The sequence below is a fragment of the Sebastes umbrosus genome, chromosome 7 (genome assembly GCF_015220745.1).
Source record: "Sebastes umbrosus isolate fSebUmb1 chromosome 7, fSebUmb1.pri, whole genome shotgun sequence".
In the NCBI taxonomy this organism is placed as follows: Eukaryota; Metazoa; Chordata; class Actinopteri; order Perciformes; family Sebastidae; genus Sebastes; species Sebastes umbrosus.
The window spans coordinates 30,969,626-30,989,619 of NC_051275.1; the positions used below are offsets into that span (position 1 = coordinate 30,969,626).

General features: G+C 40.5%; 1 protein-coding gene across 6 annotated transcripts in view; it reads right to left on the bottom strand.

The window, feature by feature from the left end:
- Positions 1 to 19,994, bottom strand: part of clcn2b (chloride channel, voltage-sensitive 2b) — a 166,137-nt gene that overhangs the window by 80,533 nt on the left and 65,610 nt on the right. For 4 of the 6 annotated variants that reach the window (XM_037775384.1, XM_037775383.1, XM_037775385.1 and 1 more), the window contains exons 3-4: positions 15,649 to 15,699; positions 1,636 to 1,767 (exon numbers count right to left, since the gene is read on the bottom strand). In XM_037775384.1, coding sequence (XP_037631312.1) covers positions 1,636 to 1,767; positions 15,649 to 15,699 — 183 coding nt within the window. The remainder of the gene's footprint in view (positions 1 to 1,635; positions 1,768 to 15,648; positions 15,700 to 19,994) is intronic. The other 2 variants (XM_037775389.1, XM_037775386.1) reach the window with 1 other exon arrangement.

Here is a 19,994-nt window from a genome sequence, read left to right on the forward strand (position 1 = left end):
TCCTGCATCCACCTTGCAGGTAGACGACTGATGCCATAAGAGGCTGTCCATCCATCCCTTCATCCCTTCATCCACCCTGACTCCTTCTCTTTTCTGTCTTCAATCCCTCGCTCTTTTCCTGTATTCCTTCCTAGGGCTTTCATGCTGAAGGAATTCCCCCTGCGGTAATAATGTTTGGCTCAACAGTGCGGCACACAGTATTATTAGTACAGTATTTTTTACACGACTATCTTGAATACTTGATTCTGATTGGTCAATCACGGCGTTTTACGGTCTGTTATTTCTTTATAGCAGACCGTTGCTATGTATAACAGACCGTTGCTATGGGCGCAGTTCTGATGTTGGACTCTGGCGGACCGTTTTTGTGTCAAATCATTGATTTTTTAAGTAAGTAGCCGTGTAATAAGTTGGATAATGTACAGCTAGTGGGTCATTTTTTAAAATAAAAACAAGTATTTTAATAATTAGTTTTACAAAGCAACGATTCTATATGTGTACATGTAGGATGTGACAGTTGGTCTTTGTGGTATTTGTCTCACCCCCTTCTCCATTGTGATTGTTCGGCTGGGTAAAAAAAATGACAGTGATGAGCGGAGTGTTTGACCTAAAGTGGAACATTTTTCAACTCCTGCTGACCATAAAAAAAGCACAGTAAAGCAGTGAAGAATAGCATAAATATGCGGCGCTCCCATTGCAAAGAATTCCAAAGAAAAAACGTTAGCGTAACATAGCGGTTATGGCGGTTGCTTGCCATCCCCTGCGGTTGGCTTGTCAGTAGCGCGGTATTGCAATATTGCGGTTATTGCGTCAGCCCTATTCCTTCCTTTGTCCCCCACTTCTTCCAATGCTCCCCCTCAGCTATCTCATCCCTCTTCAACCACACTCTTCTTTCTGTCCTCTGTGCCTACTATCCCTCCAAACATCTTCCCCTTTAACAACTTTTTCAGTCACCATAGGCAACACAATCTAAATACAATCTCTCTCTATTTATGGGCCAAGATCAGTCAAAGAATATTCCATTATTATAAAGACGTCTCCAGAGTTTAACTTCCAGAACTCACAAGATAAAATATGTTGGATGGCTCGTATGTTTTGCCATCTAAATGGAATAAATCAGAGAGAGCTGCAGCCCTCTTAATTACACTGACGCCATAAGTCAAATACAGGCTTTGACAGATGTGCACAAAACTACACTTGCAAGTATAACTGGGTCCAAGAAGATCTGAAGGCTTCCTGACACAAAAGGTGGTTTAAAGAGCTTTTTTTTTTACATATTTGGATAAGCTGTACGGTGTATGTGAGTGTATGTGAGTAAAATTGTATATGTATGCCTTATATGTTTTATCTTTTTTCCTGGTTTTATTTTGTAGAGGAGAGACTACAATGAAGCACTTTGAAAGAAACCAATTTTCTGTTAAGGCACTTAATAAATAGAGCTGACCCCAAATTTCCCCAACCTCCTATCCATTCCTCCCCGTCTGCATCCATGTATCATCTATCATAAATAATTCCTCCCTTCCTTATTTCTAACAAATCACCTGCCTTTGCCTCCTCCTCATTCGTCAACACCGTTCGTCACCCAAAGTATAGGTACAAAATCTAATCCCTCCCTCCCTCCCTCTCTCCGTGCCTCACCTTGTAGACAGATGGCGATGCAGAAGTCCACCACCCAGCTGACCAGGGCCATGAGGAGTCCCAGCAGGATGAGGAAGATCCAGTCCTCCCCGACCCGCGAGATCAGGAACTTCTGACAGCGAACCGTGCAGACTACAGGGGGCGGCAGGAAACCAAAAGAACATGTTAGGGACTACAAAATCACACACTGCAACTACATTACCCAGGAATTGGCACTGAGGTTTGGACAGTGTGTTGAATCCATTAGCCAGGCTTGGCAACAACAGTTGCTGTGTTTCCATCCAACAGCTTTTGAAATGCTGAACAACAGTAAACATGTTTACTGCCCAGTAATACACTCAATCCAAAATACTGTGTTACTTTACTTCGATGACCCCCACAGTTTATAAGCTGTTACTGATTTTCAGAGGAACTTCCTTCAAGATGAATCACTCCATTTAAACTAGCCATTTGTTATTTGAAACCAAATTATCCTCATATGTTGAATTGTATACTTGCCTGCAATATATGCAAATGCAATATATTGTCTTGCTTACAGTATCGCAATATATTGCAATAAATTGAATGGTACACCCTGTATCATGATCGTATATTCAGATATATGCCAATACACGGCCCTAAGTAGAACACAGGTTGTGAATTGTTCAGATGAATTGGGACACTGTTAAATGTATTGTTTTAAATGGCATTTCACTTCATCATTCACTATGGACAAAAACCACAGCAAGGAGAGATACTCCTAGAGGTAAGTGACTAAATATGATTTTTGTGATTTATGTGACGCGGCCCTTTAAATATAACTTCATTTATTTATTGAGGAAATACATTTCCATTGCTATTTATAAAAAAAAGAAGATTAAAACCAGGATGGAAAGCCAGCTACCTTTGATGTAGAAGCCAAAAAGTTATATGACCTCAGAAAAAAAAAGCAGTTTGTTACTTTTACCAGTACCAACAGAGGTTATGGCACAACACTATGTTATTGTCACCTTGTGTTAAGAATGTATTAACCTGCAATGTAATGGGGAAAGAGGCTGAAGACAAAACGTACCACACTGATCCACTACACTGGATGTATATTAAAACGCACAGCACAAAAGTCACAGCAAACGGAGCATCTGATTTGACGGTTATCAGGCCATTAAATGGGCATTATCAGTCGCTATAAGTGCCATAGATGTGGGTCCTTAGGGGCCTACTACATTGTAAAACTGAAAGCAAAACTTAAAAGCAACACGTTCTAACAAAAAAAAAAAAAATTCTTTAGGATTAGGCAACAAAAACAGTTTTTTCGGTGGTCTACCATGTCAATAGATGATTAAACCTACTAGTGGGCGTAGTAGGCCCCTATTGAACCACATCTATGGTGCTTATAGGGACTGATAACGCCTATTTAATAGCCTGACAACAGTCTAATCGGCTGAATGGAGGCACTACAAAGCAAACACACACACAAACCAGTGCATGAAGCACGATCAGATCTACTATACTCACCTGCAAGCAACAGGAAACTCAGATTCACGGCTAATATGCTGCATAACACTCGGTCCGAGACGGGCATACCCAGTTACTAATTGTGACTTAATAGCTGGAACAAAACATTAGTGTGACTGTGACTCATTAGGAGGTGCACGCACACACCATAACTCATAATGCCTCTCGTTCACACCGTTCACATCTTTCCTCTCCTCCAGGCCTGTCCTTGTTTCACTTTTCTCCTCTGCAGAGAAGTAACACTCGGGAGCGGTGGGGTGCCCCTCACACTAACGACACTCACACTCTTTTTGTTTCTTCTCCTTTCACCTCCAGCGTACAGAACAAATGTGCATGTAATGTTGTTTTTGTCAGCAGTCTTTTGTATTTCCATGTACCCAAAAATACTCATAAACTTTTCCTTAAACGTGCCAAGTATTTTCACAAGGGAGAACTAGATGGCCAAAAGGAGGTTTATACCTGCTTTCCTTAACCCTTAGAGACTCACATAGATCAGTTTTAATCTTTTTTTAGGGGGGTACAGGGGGTCTTTAGGGGGAGATAGCAGGTCAACAGTAGACGTCACAGAAGTGGTGTACATCATCTGAAAGCTGGGAACCTGAAGAGTAATTTCAGATGCAGCTCAGCACTGTGTGTCAAGTTGTTCTAGTCATAAATCAGAAATAAACATGATTTAATTCATTTAAATAAATTGTCAAAGTGTATAAGGGCTTAGAACATTATAATTGAAGTATATGATGACCATTCCCATGCTTTATTATGTCTCTATAAGTTGTTTTTGGGTTGATACCATTTGTTACACAGATTTGGTGCTAAATTTAACCATTTTTTACCAATCGAGAATTGATAAAAATGATCAATAATCCCTCCTAAATACCACATTAAGACACCAAGACCTTGAGGAACACCATAGAAAAAGCTATGCTGTGATTTGGGAACAAAAACTTTTGACATTTGGAGATTTCTGCAAGAATTGCATTTTTCTGCCTTCATCTGTAGTTGTTGGGGAACTGTTCCTTTTAAGTCACGTAATACGGCAGAGAAAAATTAGGGTTTACCATCTTCTTCGGCACCCTCCTTCACCAAGCAAACATCCCTTTACTTACTCTATATTTTCTCTCTCCAAAGCAGAAAAACCAAGAAGAGGACTTTTGGGAAAAGTGACTGAAGCGTAATGGTAACTATCCAGTGATATTATGATGATAAACATTTTGTAGTTTCTTTACTCCTCTATGACAGTAAACTGAATATCTTTGAGTTGTGGACCAAACAAGACATTTGAGGCCGTCATCTTGAGCTTTGGGAAACATTGATAGACATTTTTTTACCATTTTCTGACATTTTTACACCCAAACGAGTAATTGATTAATCGAGAAAATAAGTGACATGTCAATCAACAATGAAAATAATCCTTGGTTGTAGCCCTATCTAGATCTGCCTGTCAGATATATGTTTTTATACAAGTGCAGTGTTTGATGAGAAAAAATAATGTGCACGTTATAAAATGCCCTGTACCTTTAAACGTTATGGAGCCAGATGTGCAGCAGATCGCTGGCTGAATCGCTTCCAGCTGTTGCATTAGTGACATTATTTGGTGACAAATTAGGACCATTTTCACAACAGACTTTTGAGTATTAAAGACGTGTTTAAAAGTGTTAGCATGGACTATATTTAATGAATAAAAAAAACATAAAAAAACATAAACAAACCAAATATATATTTTCTAAGTCGAGGCGAGTCTGACACCTCGGTTTGACTGACAGACAGAGAGCGAGAGAAGGGGGGGGCAGGAGGTGAATGATAAATGCTGCAGGGAATGGAGAGAAACATGCAGATACACACTTACATGCACACATTCCCCCAATCAACACCTTCAGGGAGCTGTCTAACACACACACATGCTGGCAAAAGCCGTGACAAACGCACACACACACACTCATTAATTTGACTTTGCTTTCTATCACTCCACAGACAGTTATGTGACAAATCTGAGAAACAGGCTTCGTTCGTGTGTATATTTAGATTGTGTTTGAGCCTGTGTGTGTGTGTGTGCGTGCTTGTGCGTCATCTCACCCACGGGCCGTCTGTGTTCTTGGACCCCTTCTGTCATTCAGACACTAGTCAATGTAAATGAGTGTGTCTGAGAGCATGCATGTGTGCAGGCATGATTTCTCTGTACTTCTAAACATGCATGTGTGTGTGTCTGGCAGAAAGTGTATTCTTGTCTTTTTGGAGATGTAATTTAGTTTACACACACGCACACGCACACGCACACGCACACGCACACGCACACGCACACGCACACGCACACACACACACACACACACACACACACAAATAGCCATGTACTTCTATCTTAAACCTAATTTAGGTTTCCTTGGATACACAGTGCATCTAGCTCCTTGGCCTGACATTAAGAAACTGTGGGTGAGTGTGCACGTGTGTGCTTGTGTTTATTTTGGTTTGGCCAATACAATGTATTTTGGACTGAAACTGCAGATACCAGATATTTAATGCAGATACAAATTTAAAGGGGCATTCCAGCAAATGTACTATTGCACTTTTATAAAATCGAGGTACTTGTAATAGACGATGAGACTATGTTATTGGGGGTGTAAGAAAATATCTATATTAGGGCTGTCAAAGTTAATGCGATAACGTGTTAACGCAAATTTGTTTTTAACGCCACTAATTTCTTTAACACATTCACACAACTTGCGATTTTTAGGTTGTAGTGGGCTCAGTTTTAAAGCAAGAGTGAAGATACTGGCATCATATGAAACTAGACAACCTAAGGAATATATTGGTACCAACCATGTCATACTAGCTTGTAGTGAAGGAGGCTAAATAACGCTCCAAACCTACGCTAAATGTTGGCGAGGAAAAACTGGCATGGCCATTTTCAAAGAGGTCTCTTAACCTCTGACCTCAAAATATGTGAATGAAAAATCGATTAATGGATTGACAGCCCTAGTAAAAAGTAAAACTGAATTTAATTTATGTTCATTTTCATTTAATTTCAATTAGCTTTTAACCAGGCAATATTGTTTCAGTTTAGTTTTAGTTTTTTTTTAAAGGATTTAGTTTTTATTTAGTTTCAGTTTACTGCTTATTTTAGTTTTCGTTTCAGTTTTAGTTTACTATAATAACCTTACTAACTGATAGCAGCCAAAGCTGGCCCTCATTGCTATAACATCAATGAAAAAATCTACTCTTGACTTGCCTGAAATTTCTAATAAGGATAGACCTTGTTCATTTTGACATGTCACAGTAGAATAACGGCTTCTCCAGAGGAAATATTGATCATTTGCAGACGTTAAACTGGACTGTACCAAATCCATCACTTCAGAAGTAGAAGAAACTAAAGCACCAATTAGTCATTTCTAATAAAAGAACAGAAAACCAACATATTGGTTTAACTGTAGCGTGATTATGCTGAAAATGAGGGCAGGAGGTATACAGAGCGAACACACACACACACACACACACACACACACACAAATAGCCATGTACTTCTATCTTTGTGAGGACACTCATTGACCTAATGCATTCCCTAGCCCCTTGCCCTAACCTTAACCATCACAACTAAATGCCTGACCCTTACCCTTACTCGGGGTGTCACTATTCTCCAAATCCACGATTCGATTTGACTTTTGATTTTAATGCCACGATTCGATTTGATTTAAGATCAACATTGGTTTTATTCCCTGACAACTGTCATTTTCACTTTCAAATTTAACTTTAACTTACTTTAAAAAGAGAACTGAACTTCCTTTTTATTTGGAAAGTATTTAAAAAAATTTGACTTCAACAGTCTATAATATAAAAAGCTGCATCTTTTCAATATCAGCATCTGTGTGACCCACCTCAGTACATAATCATTACAAAAACAAAACATAAATCGTTCTGCAGTGCATTATAAGTGTACTGTAATCTACAAAATACTCATTTACTGCCACGCTTCTTTCTCTCCTCTCTCTTGTCTGATCGCGGTGTGTCACCCATGGGTGTAATCGAGGGCGGAGGCGGAGCTTTGGAACGTCTGACGGCCCTCGACAGTCCCACTAGCATTTTGATCTCGCTGTCAATATCAGCTGCTCTGATTCAACAATGTTGAGCTGACAAAACGTGCATGTAGGCTGAAATTCAACCGTGGTGTTGTTCGGTCGGGATGTGCAGTGACTTCATGTTAAACCAAGTAAGAGTAGAAGAGCTATGATGAGTAAGGAAACTAACTAACTAACTAACTAACTAATTAAAGTCCGCTAGCCGCTAGGCTAATTCATGCAGTGTAAAATGCCACAGGCATGCAGGAAGTGCCCTGAGTATCATAACGACAGGGATAGCCCACATTTCCCATCATGCCTACCTAGTCCTGAGTGCTGGACTGAGTAGTTTAAGTTTGCTGTTTTATGTTCCAATATGCAAATGTTTGTAATGTAATGTTTATGTTCAGAGCATGGTGGCTTCTTATGTTGTGCTGGTTTACAGTTTTAACCATCTCTTGACAGCTGAATTATTTTATGGGAATAATAAATAATCAACGTCCTGCTTTAGATTTCGATGGTCGAGATCGGAAGCTAATTTCGAACGATTTCCTATTTACAATCAGAATCGTGACACCCTTAACCTAACCTAAACCTAATTCTATGAGAGATAATGTTTGAAGAGATAATGTCCTCACTTTCCAAACCCGTCCTCACTCTGAAGGTCTACAGCTCTGGTCCTCACAAAGATAGCTGTACAAGAACACACACACACACACACACACACACACACACACGTGGGGACCCTGCAGACTGGTTGCTGCCTTTATTCTTCATGGCATGCAATAAGCAGCATGCTAGTTCCCAATCACTCTCATTGCCTTCTGACTCACCCTCTGCACCACTCTCCCCTTTCATCCCTCCCCTCCCTGATCCAATCATCCCTCGCTCCCTCTCTCCTCTTCCTCCTTCTTCTTCTTCTGCTGCTGCTTTCTGCTAATCACATTCAACCTCTGACTTTACCTCTCATCTTCTCCTCTCCCTCTCAGGCCTTATCTGCCACCCTCCACTCCTCCTTTCCACACTCGCTTCTTTCTTTACACCTCTCTCTCTCTCTCTCTCTCTCTCTCTCTCTCTCTCTCTCTCTCTCTCTATCTCTCTCTCTCTCTCTCTCTCTCTCTCTCTCTCTCTCTTCTTTTCAGTCTTGCTTGCTCACTCTCTCCTCGGCTGGAGACGTAATGCCCACATACCTGCTGAGACTAATTTAGGTTTCCTTGGATACACAGTGCATCTAGCTCCTTGGCCTGGCATTAAGAAACTGTGGGTGAGTGTGCACGTGTGTGCTTGTGTTTATTTTGGTTTGGCCAATACAATGTATTTTGGACAGAAACTGCAGATACCAGATATTTAATGCAGATAAAAATTTAAAGGGGCATTGCAGCAAATTTACTATTGCACTTTTATAAAATTGAGGTACTTGAAATAGACGATGTTATTTGGGGTGTAAAAAAATATCTATATTAGGGCTGTCAAAGTTAATGCGATAACATGTTAACGCAAATTTGTTTTTAACGCCACTAATTTCTGTAGCACATTCACACAACTTGCGGTTGTAGCTGGCTCAGTTTAGAAGCAAGAGTGAAGATACTGGCATCATATGAAACTAGACAACCTAAGGAATATATTGATACCAACCATGTCATACTAGCTTGTAGTGAAGGAGGCTAAATAACGCTCCAAACCTACGCTAAATGTTGGCTTGGAAAAACTGGCATGGCCATTTTCAAAGAGGTCTCTTAACCTCTGACCTCAAAATATGTGAATGAAAAATCGATTAATGGATTGACAGCCCAAGTAAAAAGTAAAACTGAAATTAATATTGCAATAGTGTTTCAGTTTAGTTTTAGTTTTTTTTTTTAAAGGATATAGTTTTTATTTAGTTTCAGTTTACTGCTTATTTTTGTTTTCGTTTCAGTTTTCGTTTACTATATTAACCTTGCTAACTGATGGCAGCCACAGCTGGCCATCATTGCTATAACATCAATGAAAAAATCTACTCTTGACTTGCCTGAAATTTCTAATAAGGATAGACCTTGTTCATGTTGACATGTCACAGTAGAATAACGGCTTCTCCAGAGGAAATATTGATCATTTGTAGACGTTAAACTGGACTGTACCAAATCCATCACTTCAGAAGTAGAAGAAACTAAAGCACCAATTAGTCATTTCTAATAAAAGAACAGAAAACCAACATATTGGTTTAACTGTAGCGTGATTATGCTGAAAACGAGGACAGGAGGTATACAGAGCGAACACACACACACCTTAGAGGAAAATCACTAACGGCGCAGATTCTTTGCAACCTCTCCCACATAAAACCCAATTATTCAAATCAGCCCCTCATTTGTTATGCAGGGTGACAGCTATATATGGGTGTAAAGGGTAAAAGAGCCTACCATTAATGCCTCGATTCTGCACAGTCATGCCAATGAGGCCCATTTTGTGTGTATGTGATCCCACATTCATTATGTAGCTTTATGCATAAGGGATATATTCGATTAGGAACGGTCGACTGTGTTTAAAACCACCGTCTTAATTAGATTTGAATTAATTATAGATAGGCAAATCTGACTATTCAGCTCTTCTGCTTAAAGAGAAACTTTGAAAGATAGAGGGAGGGGCGAGATACAGTAACGTCCAGTATATACAGTATGTATCGTACAGTAAATACTGTTTGTACAGTACAGAACAAAGGGATAAATCAAAGGGTTTTAAAGGTTGATAGGGCTCGACGATATGACTAACATCTTATATTCTGATATAACGGTAGGTCATTTCATATCTCCATAACGATGTATATCATGATATAACATGTTAGCATTCAGTTTTTATGCTCAATTTATCTGGAAAAAACTCCCAGAAAACTTGCTTTTGCACTTTGTCTCGATGCTTTTGATGCTTTATGTAAAGCGCTTTGAATTGCCTTGTTGCTGAAAGGTGCTTTATTAATAAACTTGCCTTGACTTTTCTGGTAATTCAACAAAAACAACAAACACAGGACTTTCAAGCGGGAGACCGGTGTTTTGCTTTGCATGTTACGTTAGTAACGTTTGTCACGTGTTTAGTAGTGACGGTTGTCACGTGATGTTTGTCGCGTGTTTTCAATACCAACATTATGCTGTTTTCGTATGTGTTTAACTCAGTTTACGTACTTATTTTAAGCCCAACCATGACGTTCTACCTTAACCTAACTAAGTGGATTTGTTGCCCTCTGCTGGTACTGCACGTTCATATAGGCATGTAATATTCACGTCACTGCGAGGCAAAACGTGACACTGACACGCTATCCTCTGGTGGACAGGCGGGTCTATTACACACTTTGGAGTGATATTGGGTTGGGCAATACCAGCAGGGGGCAACAAAGCCACTCACTTAGGTTAAGACAAGAAAACAACTTAGTTAGGTTAAGGGAAAACGTCACAGTTGGGTTTAAAATAAGTACGTAAACTAAGTAAAACACATGGAAACAATGTAACATCAGTACGAAAAACACGTGACAAACGTCACTAATGTAACATGCAAAACAAAACACCGGTCTTGAACACGGGTCTCCCGCTTGAAAGTTGTGTGTTTGTTGGTCAATAGAACAAATGAGCATGTTAAAGTTGACCAAATACACACAAAAGCCCAGCCTGGATTTACCTCGCCCTGCGTGAATCAACTGGGATTTCATTGAAATGAACAGATTTGGGAAATGAGCTATTTGTGCAGCTGCAGATAAAAGAGAAAATGAGAAAAGAAAAGGCAGCACAGGAGAGAATAGAGTTAAGTGGAAGAAGAAAAGGATGAAAACTAACAAGACAAATTGGGCCCTAAAGACAGAAAAGAAACATTGTTGGAGTAATAAAACCAACAATGCATCTGTAAATGTTTCCTCTATGGCCATCTCCGCTCCCTCAGCACACTATAACTGTAGCATCTCCTTCTTGCTCTTCCCTCCCTGTCTCCCCATTCATCCATTCATTAATCCATCTAGCCGTCCCTTCTCCGCTCCCTCCTCCGTGTTAATGTGTTGTCTATGCTAATGAGATGTAAAAGGAGGTGATGTTTATGTAAATGTGCCGTAACGGCGTCGGCGTCGGTCCCGGGCGAGCAGGCAAAGCGCCTCGTCTCGCACTCAATCACTCCGTTTGCTCGTCGAGTAACGGTGGTTGTGACACCCGTCTTATGGCTGCAGTACAATGTCTGCTTAATGAGGTGTAATGTGTACGTGCACACTCACACACACACACACACACACACACACACACACACACACAAACACATTAACAGGCCAGCACAAATACCAGAGTTATTATGCAAAAGCAGCCTCGCCGTTCCTCTTTAATCGCCTCCGAAGAGTGTGTGATGTATGTTTAACGTTTCTTAAGGGAGTAATTCTAAAACCCACACTCTCAACTGGGATAGTTTTATGCATTTAAAAACAGAGAAAAGTCATCAAATATCATCAAGTGGATATCATGTCTAGGATTTTACTGAGAGCCAAATGAGCTTTCTGTTTTGGGTCTTGGCGAGCGGCGAGCGGCGGGGGCGGAGGCGTTAATCTGCTGAAAATCTGAGGCTAAAGTCTGAGGTCAGATGATGTTTCTTATGATTTTCAATTTACATTTTTTTGTCTATGTGTTTGGTGCTTCACCGCTATGTGTGGTGACCTCTTTTACTTTAGATTCTGTTCATGAAGTTCATGAATCATCTGTTTCTGGATGAGTATTGCTGCTGATACTAAAACTACTGCACTTGCTCGGTTCCTAATTCCACTTCTAAACGCACCATTACTTCTGGAGCCGGTTGACACCTTAGATCACAGGCTGGACTACGAGTGTAAACTGATCTCAACCTATACTTCTACCTGCATGAAACACTACAACACTACTGGCGAGTGAAGGCTAGGAGCCTATAGCTGCATTCACACCAGATCAGGCGTTTCAGCGAAAACACAGGCTATCACATTCATTTTGAATGGGGGTAGTGTGTTTGGGCTGCGGCTGCTGCAGAGGGTGCTGAAAAATCGCAACGGTTTGTGGCGGAAAAGTAGAAACGGAATCAACTTTTGGAGAAACGTAACCCGACTTCACGCTGTGGTGGCCAAGCACATACCCAGCGATCCAGAGCTGTACAACCCAGCCATGAGGGAATAAAAGACGTTAATCGCCACAGTTAATGGGCCATTAAAGTGACTCTCCCACACCGCCACACAACCCTACAGCGAATCGCTGCAAAGCCTGATCTGGTGTGAAAGCAGCCTAACAATCTATCAGAATATAAAGGACCTTTTCTGTCCCTGGTTAATATCTGGAGATTCATATCACATTTTTTAACTCTGAACACTGAACTTTTCACCGAACTCTTCAATCAATTCAGCTCAATCTTAAACCCAACACACACATTCAAAGATCAATACTAGAGCCCCAACATCAACTTTAATGAATGCATTAGGGTCTGAAGGCCCAGATACACCAGGCCGATGGCAGACCGTCAGCCCATGTCGGGCCGTTGGTGAGCATCTGTGTAGTTTTTGTGGTGTTTAAGCCAATAAAGCACCCAAGTATCATATTAAAGTGAATATCATCTTGGACTTTGAGAAACTGGGATGGACATTTTTCACAATTTTCTGACATTTTATAGACCAAATGATTAATCAATTAATCTAGAAAATAATCAGCACATTAATCGATAATGAAAATAATTGTTAGTTGCAGCCCCACATAAAAGCATAATAAATCATAGCCTCTTAAACCGTTTACATTTTATAGTTTAATAGAAATGAAAGCCCCATAAATACTGGATTTTTAAAACAAATATCAATATCAATATTTAGGGTTTTCCAGTGACAATATATTGGTCAACGTTAATTTTTTACATTATATTTTACATTTTTACAGTTGAAAACTAAACTTGTTAGCGGTGGAGAACATATGCAAATGTAAGATCTATAGCACCTCTGTACTGTAAGTTCTTGTTACTTATCTGCCGACATTTATGCCAGTACAACATATAATATACAAGTTAATATTGTCCGATATCAGCCAGGCCAATGGGAATGTCAAATAAATGTAAAGATTTTTATCATTTAAAATCTTTATTAATAAAACCAGTAGGTAGACAAAGTGGTTTAAAAGCAGCACATAAGTTCTAACATGAGACATTTTTTGAATAATTCACATCTAAACCAGACTTCTATGATCTGAAACGTGTGTTTACTCGGCATTAAAAAAAGTCTCTGAGTGGGACCAAATGTTTGAACTAATGATTAGATGCTTCTGTGCTATGATTCCCCATTAAGCAACAGTCAAACAGCAGTGATGTTGACAAAGATGATGAAGAAAATGAGCTGTGCATCAACTCCGAGGCTGGGATGGAGAAGCAGCGGCGTGATTTCTCCAGTGGCAACACACACACACACACACACACACAATACAGATGCACAGACACACAGACGACGGCGCTGACGATGACAATAACAGTCCGTCAACGGAAGTGTGTGTGTGAGGAAGTTTGTGTGGTTTAAAATCTCTTTGTGTTTGTGTGCGTTTAGCTCGATCACACAGGGGAGAGGTAAGTCGTTTCATTTCCTGGATGAAAACCTGGTGAACCAAAAGCCAAGGGACCTGCTGCGAACTCTCTGCAATGCTCCTCTCTTTCTCTTTCAATTGATTGTATCCGTCCAATCCCCAGACCTCTGCCATCAACTCCCCCTCTATCTCGCTCTTTTATGTCTTCCCCTCCTTCCTCTCCCCGTTAGTTTCTCCTCCCCTCTGCCCCCCTCCTACGCTAACTTCCTCCACCTCCTTCTCCTTTAAATAATCCTTCCGTTTCCGCTCTGCATCCGTTCATTTCTCTCTTTTAATTCCGCCCGTCCAGCCTCCTCCCCTCCTCCATCCTTCAACCACCCATCTCTGCTGTTGCCGAGTCAGCACTTCCGTTCTGCAGTGCTCTGCAGACACACAAGTGCGCTGATTTCCACTTTTATATCCTGGCGTAACCAATTTCAGAACATTTCCATTGCACATGCATTTGCTATTCTTTAAATTGACAGCAACACACACACACACACACAGTATATACACATATGTATAGGTTACTAGCATGTGTGTGTGTGTATGCATTCATACATATGGAGGCGGAGAAATGAAGCAAACACACCATCAATCTTTGGAGGAACAAAAAGTAATAAAGGTTGCACACATGCTGCCCAGAGTTGATGGGAAAACCTACATGTATGTGTGTGTGTGTGTGTGTGTGTGTGTGTGTGGCCATGCAACACAGTCTCACGGCAGCTCGTGAAATAGTCATGCAATATAATCTATTTGATTCATGTTAATAGAAAAAAATGTCCCATTTATTCGTGATGCTAAGCACGACTGTCAACAACGTATTTTTCATGCTTTTTCCTACAAATGTTTCGCTCCAGTCTTTCCACAATAAAACTACTTAGTTAGGTTTAGGAATAGATCGACTTGGTTAGGTTTAGGCAACAAGACTCCTTAGATAGCTTTAGGAAAAGATCGTGGTTTGGGTTAAAATAACTCCAGAAGTGCTGTAACTTAAGTACAGAAGTTACGTGACAAATAAATCAACGTTGACGTCTGGTTTCACACGGTACACCAACAACGGTCTCCTGGGCTAAAGTCTGGGGTTTTTTGATCCACTCATCCACCCCGACCTCCTCCCTACACGGCGTTCCCTGCTTCCCAGTTCACAATTACACGGATTACATATGAATTGATTTTGTGTGTGTGTCTATGTACACTAATATATACAATATATTTCGTGACTATTTCGCGAAAACTGCTGTGCGAGTGGGCTGGGCCGTGGCACATTCATCCGTCCTTAAGCAGCAGAACAGAAGAGAGACATTGATCATCAGGCTTGTCCGCAGCTTGCACCGCCTAATCAGAACCATTCATCTCTCCTACACACACACACACACACACACAAACACACACACACACACATCTAAACTAAGACGTTCAGAGCTCTTTATTACTTTCCATTAGCGCTCGGGGCTAGCTGTAATAAGGCCAGGCTGGGAGAGTTAGTCTTTTTTGGCACGGCGGTATGGGAATAATATGCACACAGAGATATTTTTCATGTTGGTTGTTGATTAATATGAAGCCAAAAGGTGAATGTGTGTGTATGTGTGTGTTTGTGTGTGTGTGTGTGTGTGTTTGAAAACTGCAGCATCAGATGTTGGCTTTCTTTGCCATCACACACACACACACATACTCACGGTTGGAATCTGCAGAAACCAGCCGTGTGATTAACTGACGGCGGCGTTAATACATCGCAAAGCGAGGGGGGAACTTTTCTAATAGTTGGAGCAACACTTACTGACCACTTATCACAGATTAATGATGGAACAGTAATGCAGCAGTATTAGCTTTAGCACGGTTGAGTGTGAGGGTTGAGTAATTGGTAGTTGAAGGGGCAGACTGGGAATGATACGGACATTTTTATTTGCTTGCTTGTTTACCAGAGAAAAAGTCCCGGGCTGGAGCTTGCAGAACATACGGATACCCTGACCCTGGAGGACAAATAGACCACATCACATAGTTAAACACAAGCAGTATGTGTGTGTGTGTGTATTCATTTTATGGATACACAGTTTTCCCCCCACATTTTAAACAAGTTTCCTTTCCTTTAATGTCAAAAAAATGAAAAGAAAAATCTCTCTCTTTACCCATTTTTCTACATAACATCATTAGTTTGTGATTGATGTCAGCGCTGTGCACACTCAGCAGCGCGACAAATGAACGAGCAGCGGAGGAGGGAGGTGAAGAGGGACGGAGGAGTGATGGAGGACATCACTTTCCGAGATGGAAGTATGATGAAGAGGAGGAGGAGGAGGAGAGTGGGCGATAAGGAGGGAGAAAATAAGATGGAAAAGAAGAAAATATCGAGAGAGAAGAGGCAGTTTAATAATGAGTGTGGGTAAAGATCATGATCACGGAGAGTAGAACATACATCAATATTGTGTTAATGGATGACACTAGGTCATATTTATTTTTGAAATTGACCGTTCGCTGAACCACGGCCAAGAACAGCGACTGTCTAATTATAACTTATTAACCATAACTAGGCACAGTAGGCTTTGAAGTTTTAGTAGGGCTGTCAACGTTAACACATTAACGCGTCAATGCAAAATTGTTTTAACACCACTGATTTCTTTAATGCATAATCGGCTCGGTTTAAGAGCTAGAGTGACGATACAGGCATCATATGAAACTAGAAAAACCTAAGGAATTCATTGGTATCAAACATGTCATACTAGCTCATCGGGAAGAAGGTTAAATAACGCTCCGAACGTACGCTAAATTTTGGTGAGGAAAAACTATAAAAAACTGCCATTTCAAAAGGGGTCTCTTGACCTCTGACCTCAAGATATGTGAATGAAAATAGATTCTATGGGAAATACTGAATGACATTTTTCACTATTTTCTGGCATTTTATAGACAAAAAAAAAACTAATGGATTAATTGAGAAAACAATCAACAGATTAATTGAAAATATGTTTTTAAAAGTTGGTGTAATTTATTTCTCCCACAGAAATCCAGTTTTTTCACGAAGATGATGAAAAGAAAAAAAGTTTTCCAATCTCATCCAGGTCGGGATACAAACCTGCAAACTATGAGAAAACACTGTATGTGTGTGAGTGTTGTGTATTGGCTCTGGGCTCACTGATGATTAGAGAGTAATAACTCACAACATGGGACCTAGATGGGTGGAGAGAGAGAGAGAGAAGGGAGAGAGAGGGGGATACACCAACACAGATTATACCCAGTAGAGAAGAGGAGGTGGTGGAGGAGGTAATGGACTGCAGACAGAGAGAGAAGTGAAGAGAGCCGAGCGGTAAGAAAGGATGGAGAGGAAAAGGAAGAGAAGAGAGGTCTCTGGGGTTGAGGGGGAAGGAGAGGAAAAATGAAAGAGGAATAGGAGCGGATTGGGAATGGTAGAGAAAATATAGAAGGAGATAAAGAAAGGGGGAAAAGGTGAAGAAAGTGAGGAGATAGATAGAGGACAGGGAATATAAGAGAAACAGCAGTGTATCATATTTGCCAACCTTGAGACCTGACAAATATGGAGGATTTAAAAAACAAAACCAGGGTTTTCCCTGAGTTTCTGAGACTTTGTTTCCTGCATTCTGGTGAGGAGATAGATAGATAGATAGATAGATAGAAGATGGGGAATAGAGGAAATGCAGGATCAGAGGACACGAACAAGAGGGAATTATGAGAGGAAAAGGAAAGGAAAGGACTGAAGAGTGAAGAGCAGAAAAGATAAAGCAAAATCGAAACACAGAAATAAAAAAAAGCTGCAAACTGACCAAGAAAGTTGGACGCTGACTTCTTTGTGGCCTTTTGTGTTTAATAACCATCGATTTTACAGTGAGAGGAGCCGGCTGTAAAAAGCCACCCACAATCCAAACACGTAAAAATTAATGACAGCATTAATAAAACTTTGGCCTGCGTGGTTACAGCGGCAGTAAAGACTGGCAACAACTCTCTCACACACACGACTTATTGATTTATAAAACTGTAGCACCTCTGTTGACAAATCCACCTCAAACTGCAGTTAATTAAGAAATAAATCTGCTTTCACTGTGTCGAACCACTGACTCAGAGTTCAGTATTAAATTGGGTATATTACAGTATGACGCTCACAAAACAACCATTAGAAATAAGAATCGGTTTCAGTCGGGTGAATCAATCTGTTTTCTACATAAAAATTTCATATTTTAATAGACGTGCATTATTTAAATATTAGTTTGGGGAATTTCGTTTAATTTCTTTCCCGTCTTTACCAGTTTATTATATTTCTGGCAAAACAACTCACACTCCTTTTGCCGAATCATGAATTCCCCCCGCTCTCCCCATTCTTCAACCTTTACTGTCTCGCTTTTTGAAAATCACCCGTTAGGCTGAGAGAGAAACTCAACCTGGGTACGGCATTACTCTTTAAAACAGCTCCCAGCAGATTTAGAAACTTGATGACTTTGGAAACTGTGTGAGTCCCTGAGTGACGGCGTCACTGCTGGAAAAGTTGGCTCGCCACTTCTCTCCTCGCTGCCGAGAGAAGACAGGTAGAACTGTCTGTCACAGTTTTATGTGACCTCTTCTCTACACGGTAATGTGTAAAACTGTCATCGTGGAAACTGAATAATGTACCCAGAATAGGATTCCTTCAGTCAAACGACACACTGTGCAAAACTAATAGATACATTTAGCAGAATTAATTAATGGAACATTGTCATTGACAAAATTATTATTTAAATAATAAAATATAAGAGTACTAACCAGACATTCAATGACAACTTTCGGTACTACAGTTTCGGTGGTAAAAGTACAATTAATACTTTAAGTGTGGGGACTTTAAAGGGATAGTTTGGGTGTTTTCTGTTATCCAGATTGGCTGATTGACTCAATTAAAAACATTGAAATTCAAATGATTAAGAAATAAATGAATGTATTATGTAAATATTTGCTTTGATTAAAAAACAATCTTGGCATCAGTAGTTATAATTATGTATTATAAGCTGCTTAGAGCTGGTGTTAGGAAGTTAAACAGCTCATAATTCCCTCTAATATCTATTTTATATTGCTGTAAAAACGTCGCTTTCAAAACAACTGCATTTATTCAAGTTTCTTGAGAAAAAATTACTTTTTACGAGATTACATTTGAACACATCATGTCAACTTTATAATTTACCTTCACCCCAATACTCATTTTCACTGAATGGAGCCTGAACGCATCATAATGTAACACCTCATGTTGTTAATGTTAGCCGTTAGCTCCGTTATTTAGCCAAGCAGGACTGTGCTGCCCACCGGCTGCTAACAGCTAATGGCGACTAGAAAGCATTATTACACATCTTTGTTGAATACTCAATTCTGATTGGTCTGTTATTTCTTTATAGCAGACCGTTGCTATGTATAACAGACCGTTGCTATGGGTGCAGTTCTGATGTCGGACTCTGGTGGACCGTTTTTGTGTCAAAGTATTGATTTCTTAAGTAAGTAGCCGTGTAATAAGAGGGATAATGTACACTTAGCGGGTCGTTGTTGTGAAATAAACACCTTCTGGGTGATGAGAGACCCCGACGCGGAACGACATCGCCCTGTCGGGGTTCATTTCACAACAATAACCGACTGGCTGTACATTATCCCTTATCCTTAGTCGTATCCCCAAAAATAACTCCTCATTTCAAATTCACAAATCAACCGTTCCTCATCCATTGCGGCGCTTTCAAAGCGAACAACAGGAATAAATAGAAACGGGGCATTCTCAGGAAAGACCTCACAAAACATGGTGGCCTTAGAGTAACTTTTTGAGGCCATCGGGCCATGGTTAATGTCCAACCCCGGAGTGTCTGTCTCGACGAGCAATGACACTAAAGACAGCAGCATCCTTCAGCTGTCCAAAGCCCATCCCATAGTAGCCCGATAGATGGAGACGAATGTCTCCGTTTGGCGGCGTTCCCGCCCTGGCTGTATGTTGGAATCACCACAGGAACCCCTAATTTATACGTCTGGCACCTTGGGACAGACGTATGAATATTAGATATGATGTCACCATCTCAAAGCTGCATTAAGGGAGCCATCTTGGCTCGACCTGCTGTTCCAGAGATGACAAAATCAATGTAAGGGAACACTGCGGCCAGTGACCACTCTCTCTCTCTCTCTCTGCTGACACACACATGGACCAGCGCCACATCCTCTGTAGTAAAAGCAAATAGACATCTGAAGTCACACACACCTACACACACACACACACACACACACACACACACACACACACACAATATGCTCGAGTGGCACTGAA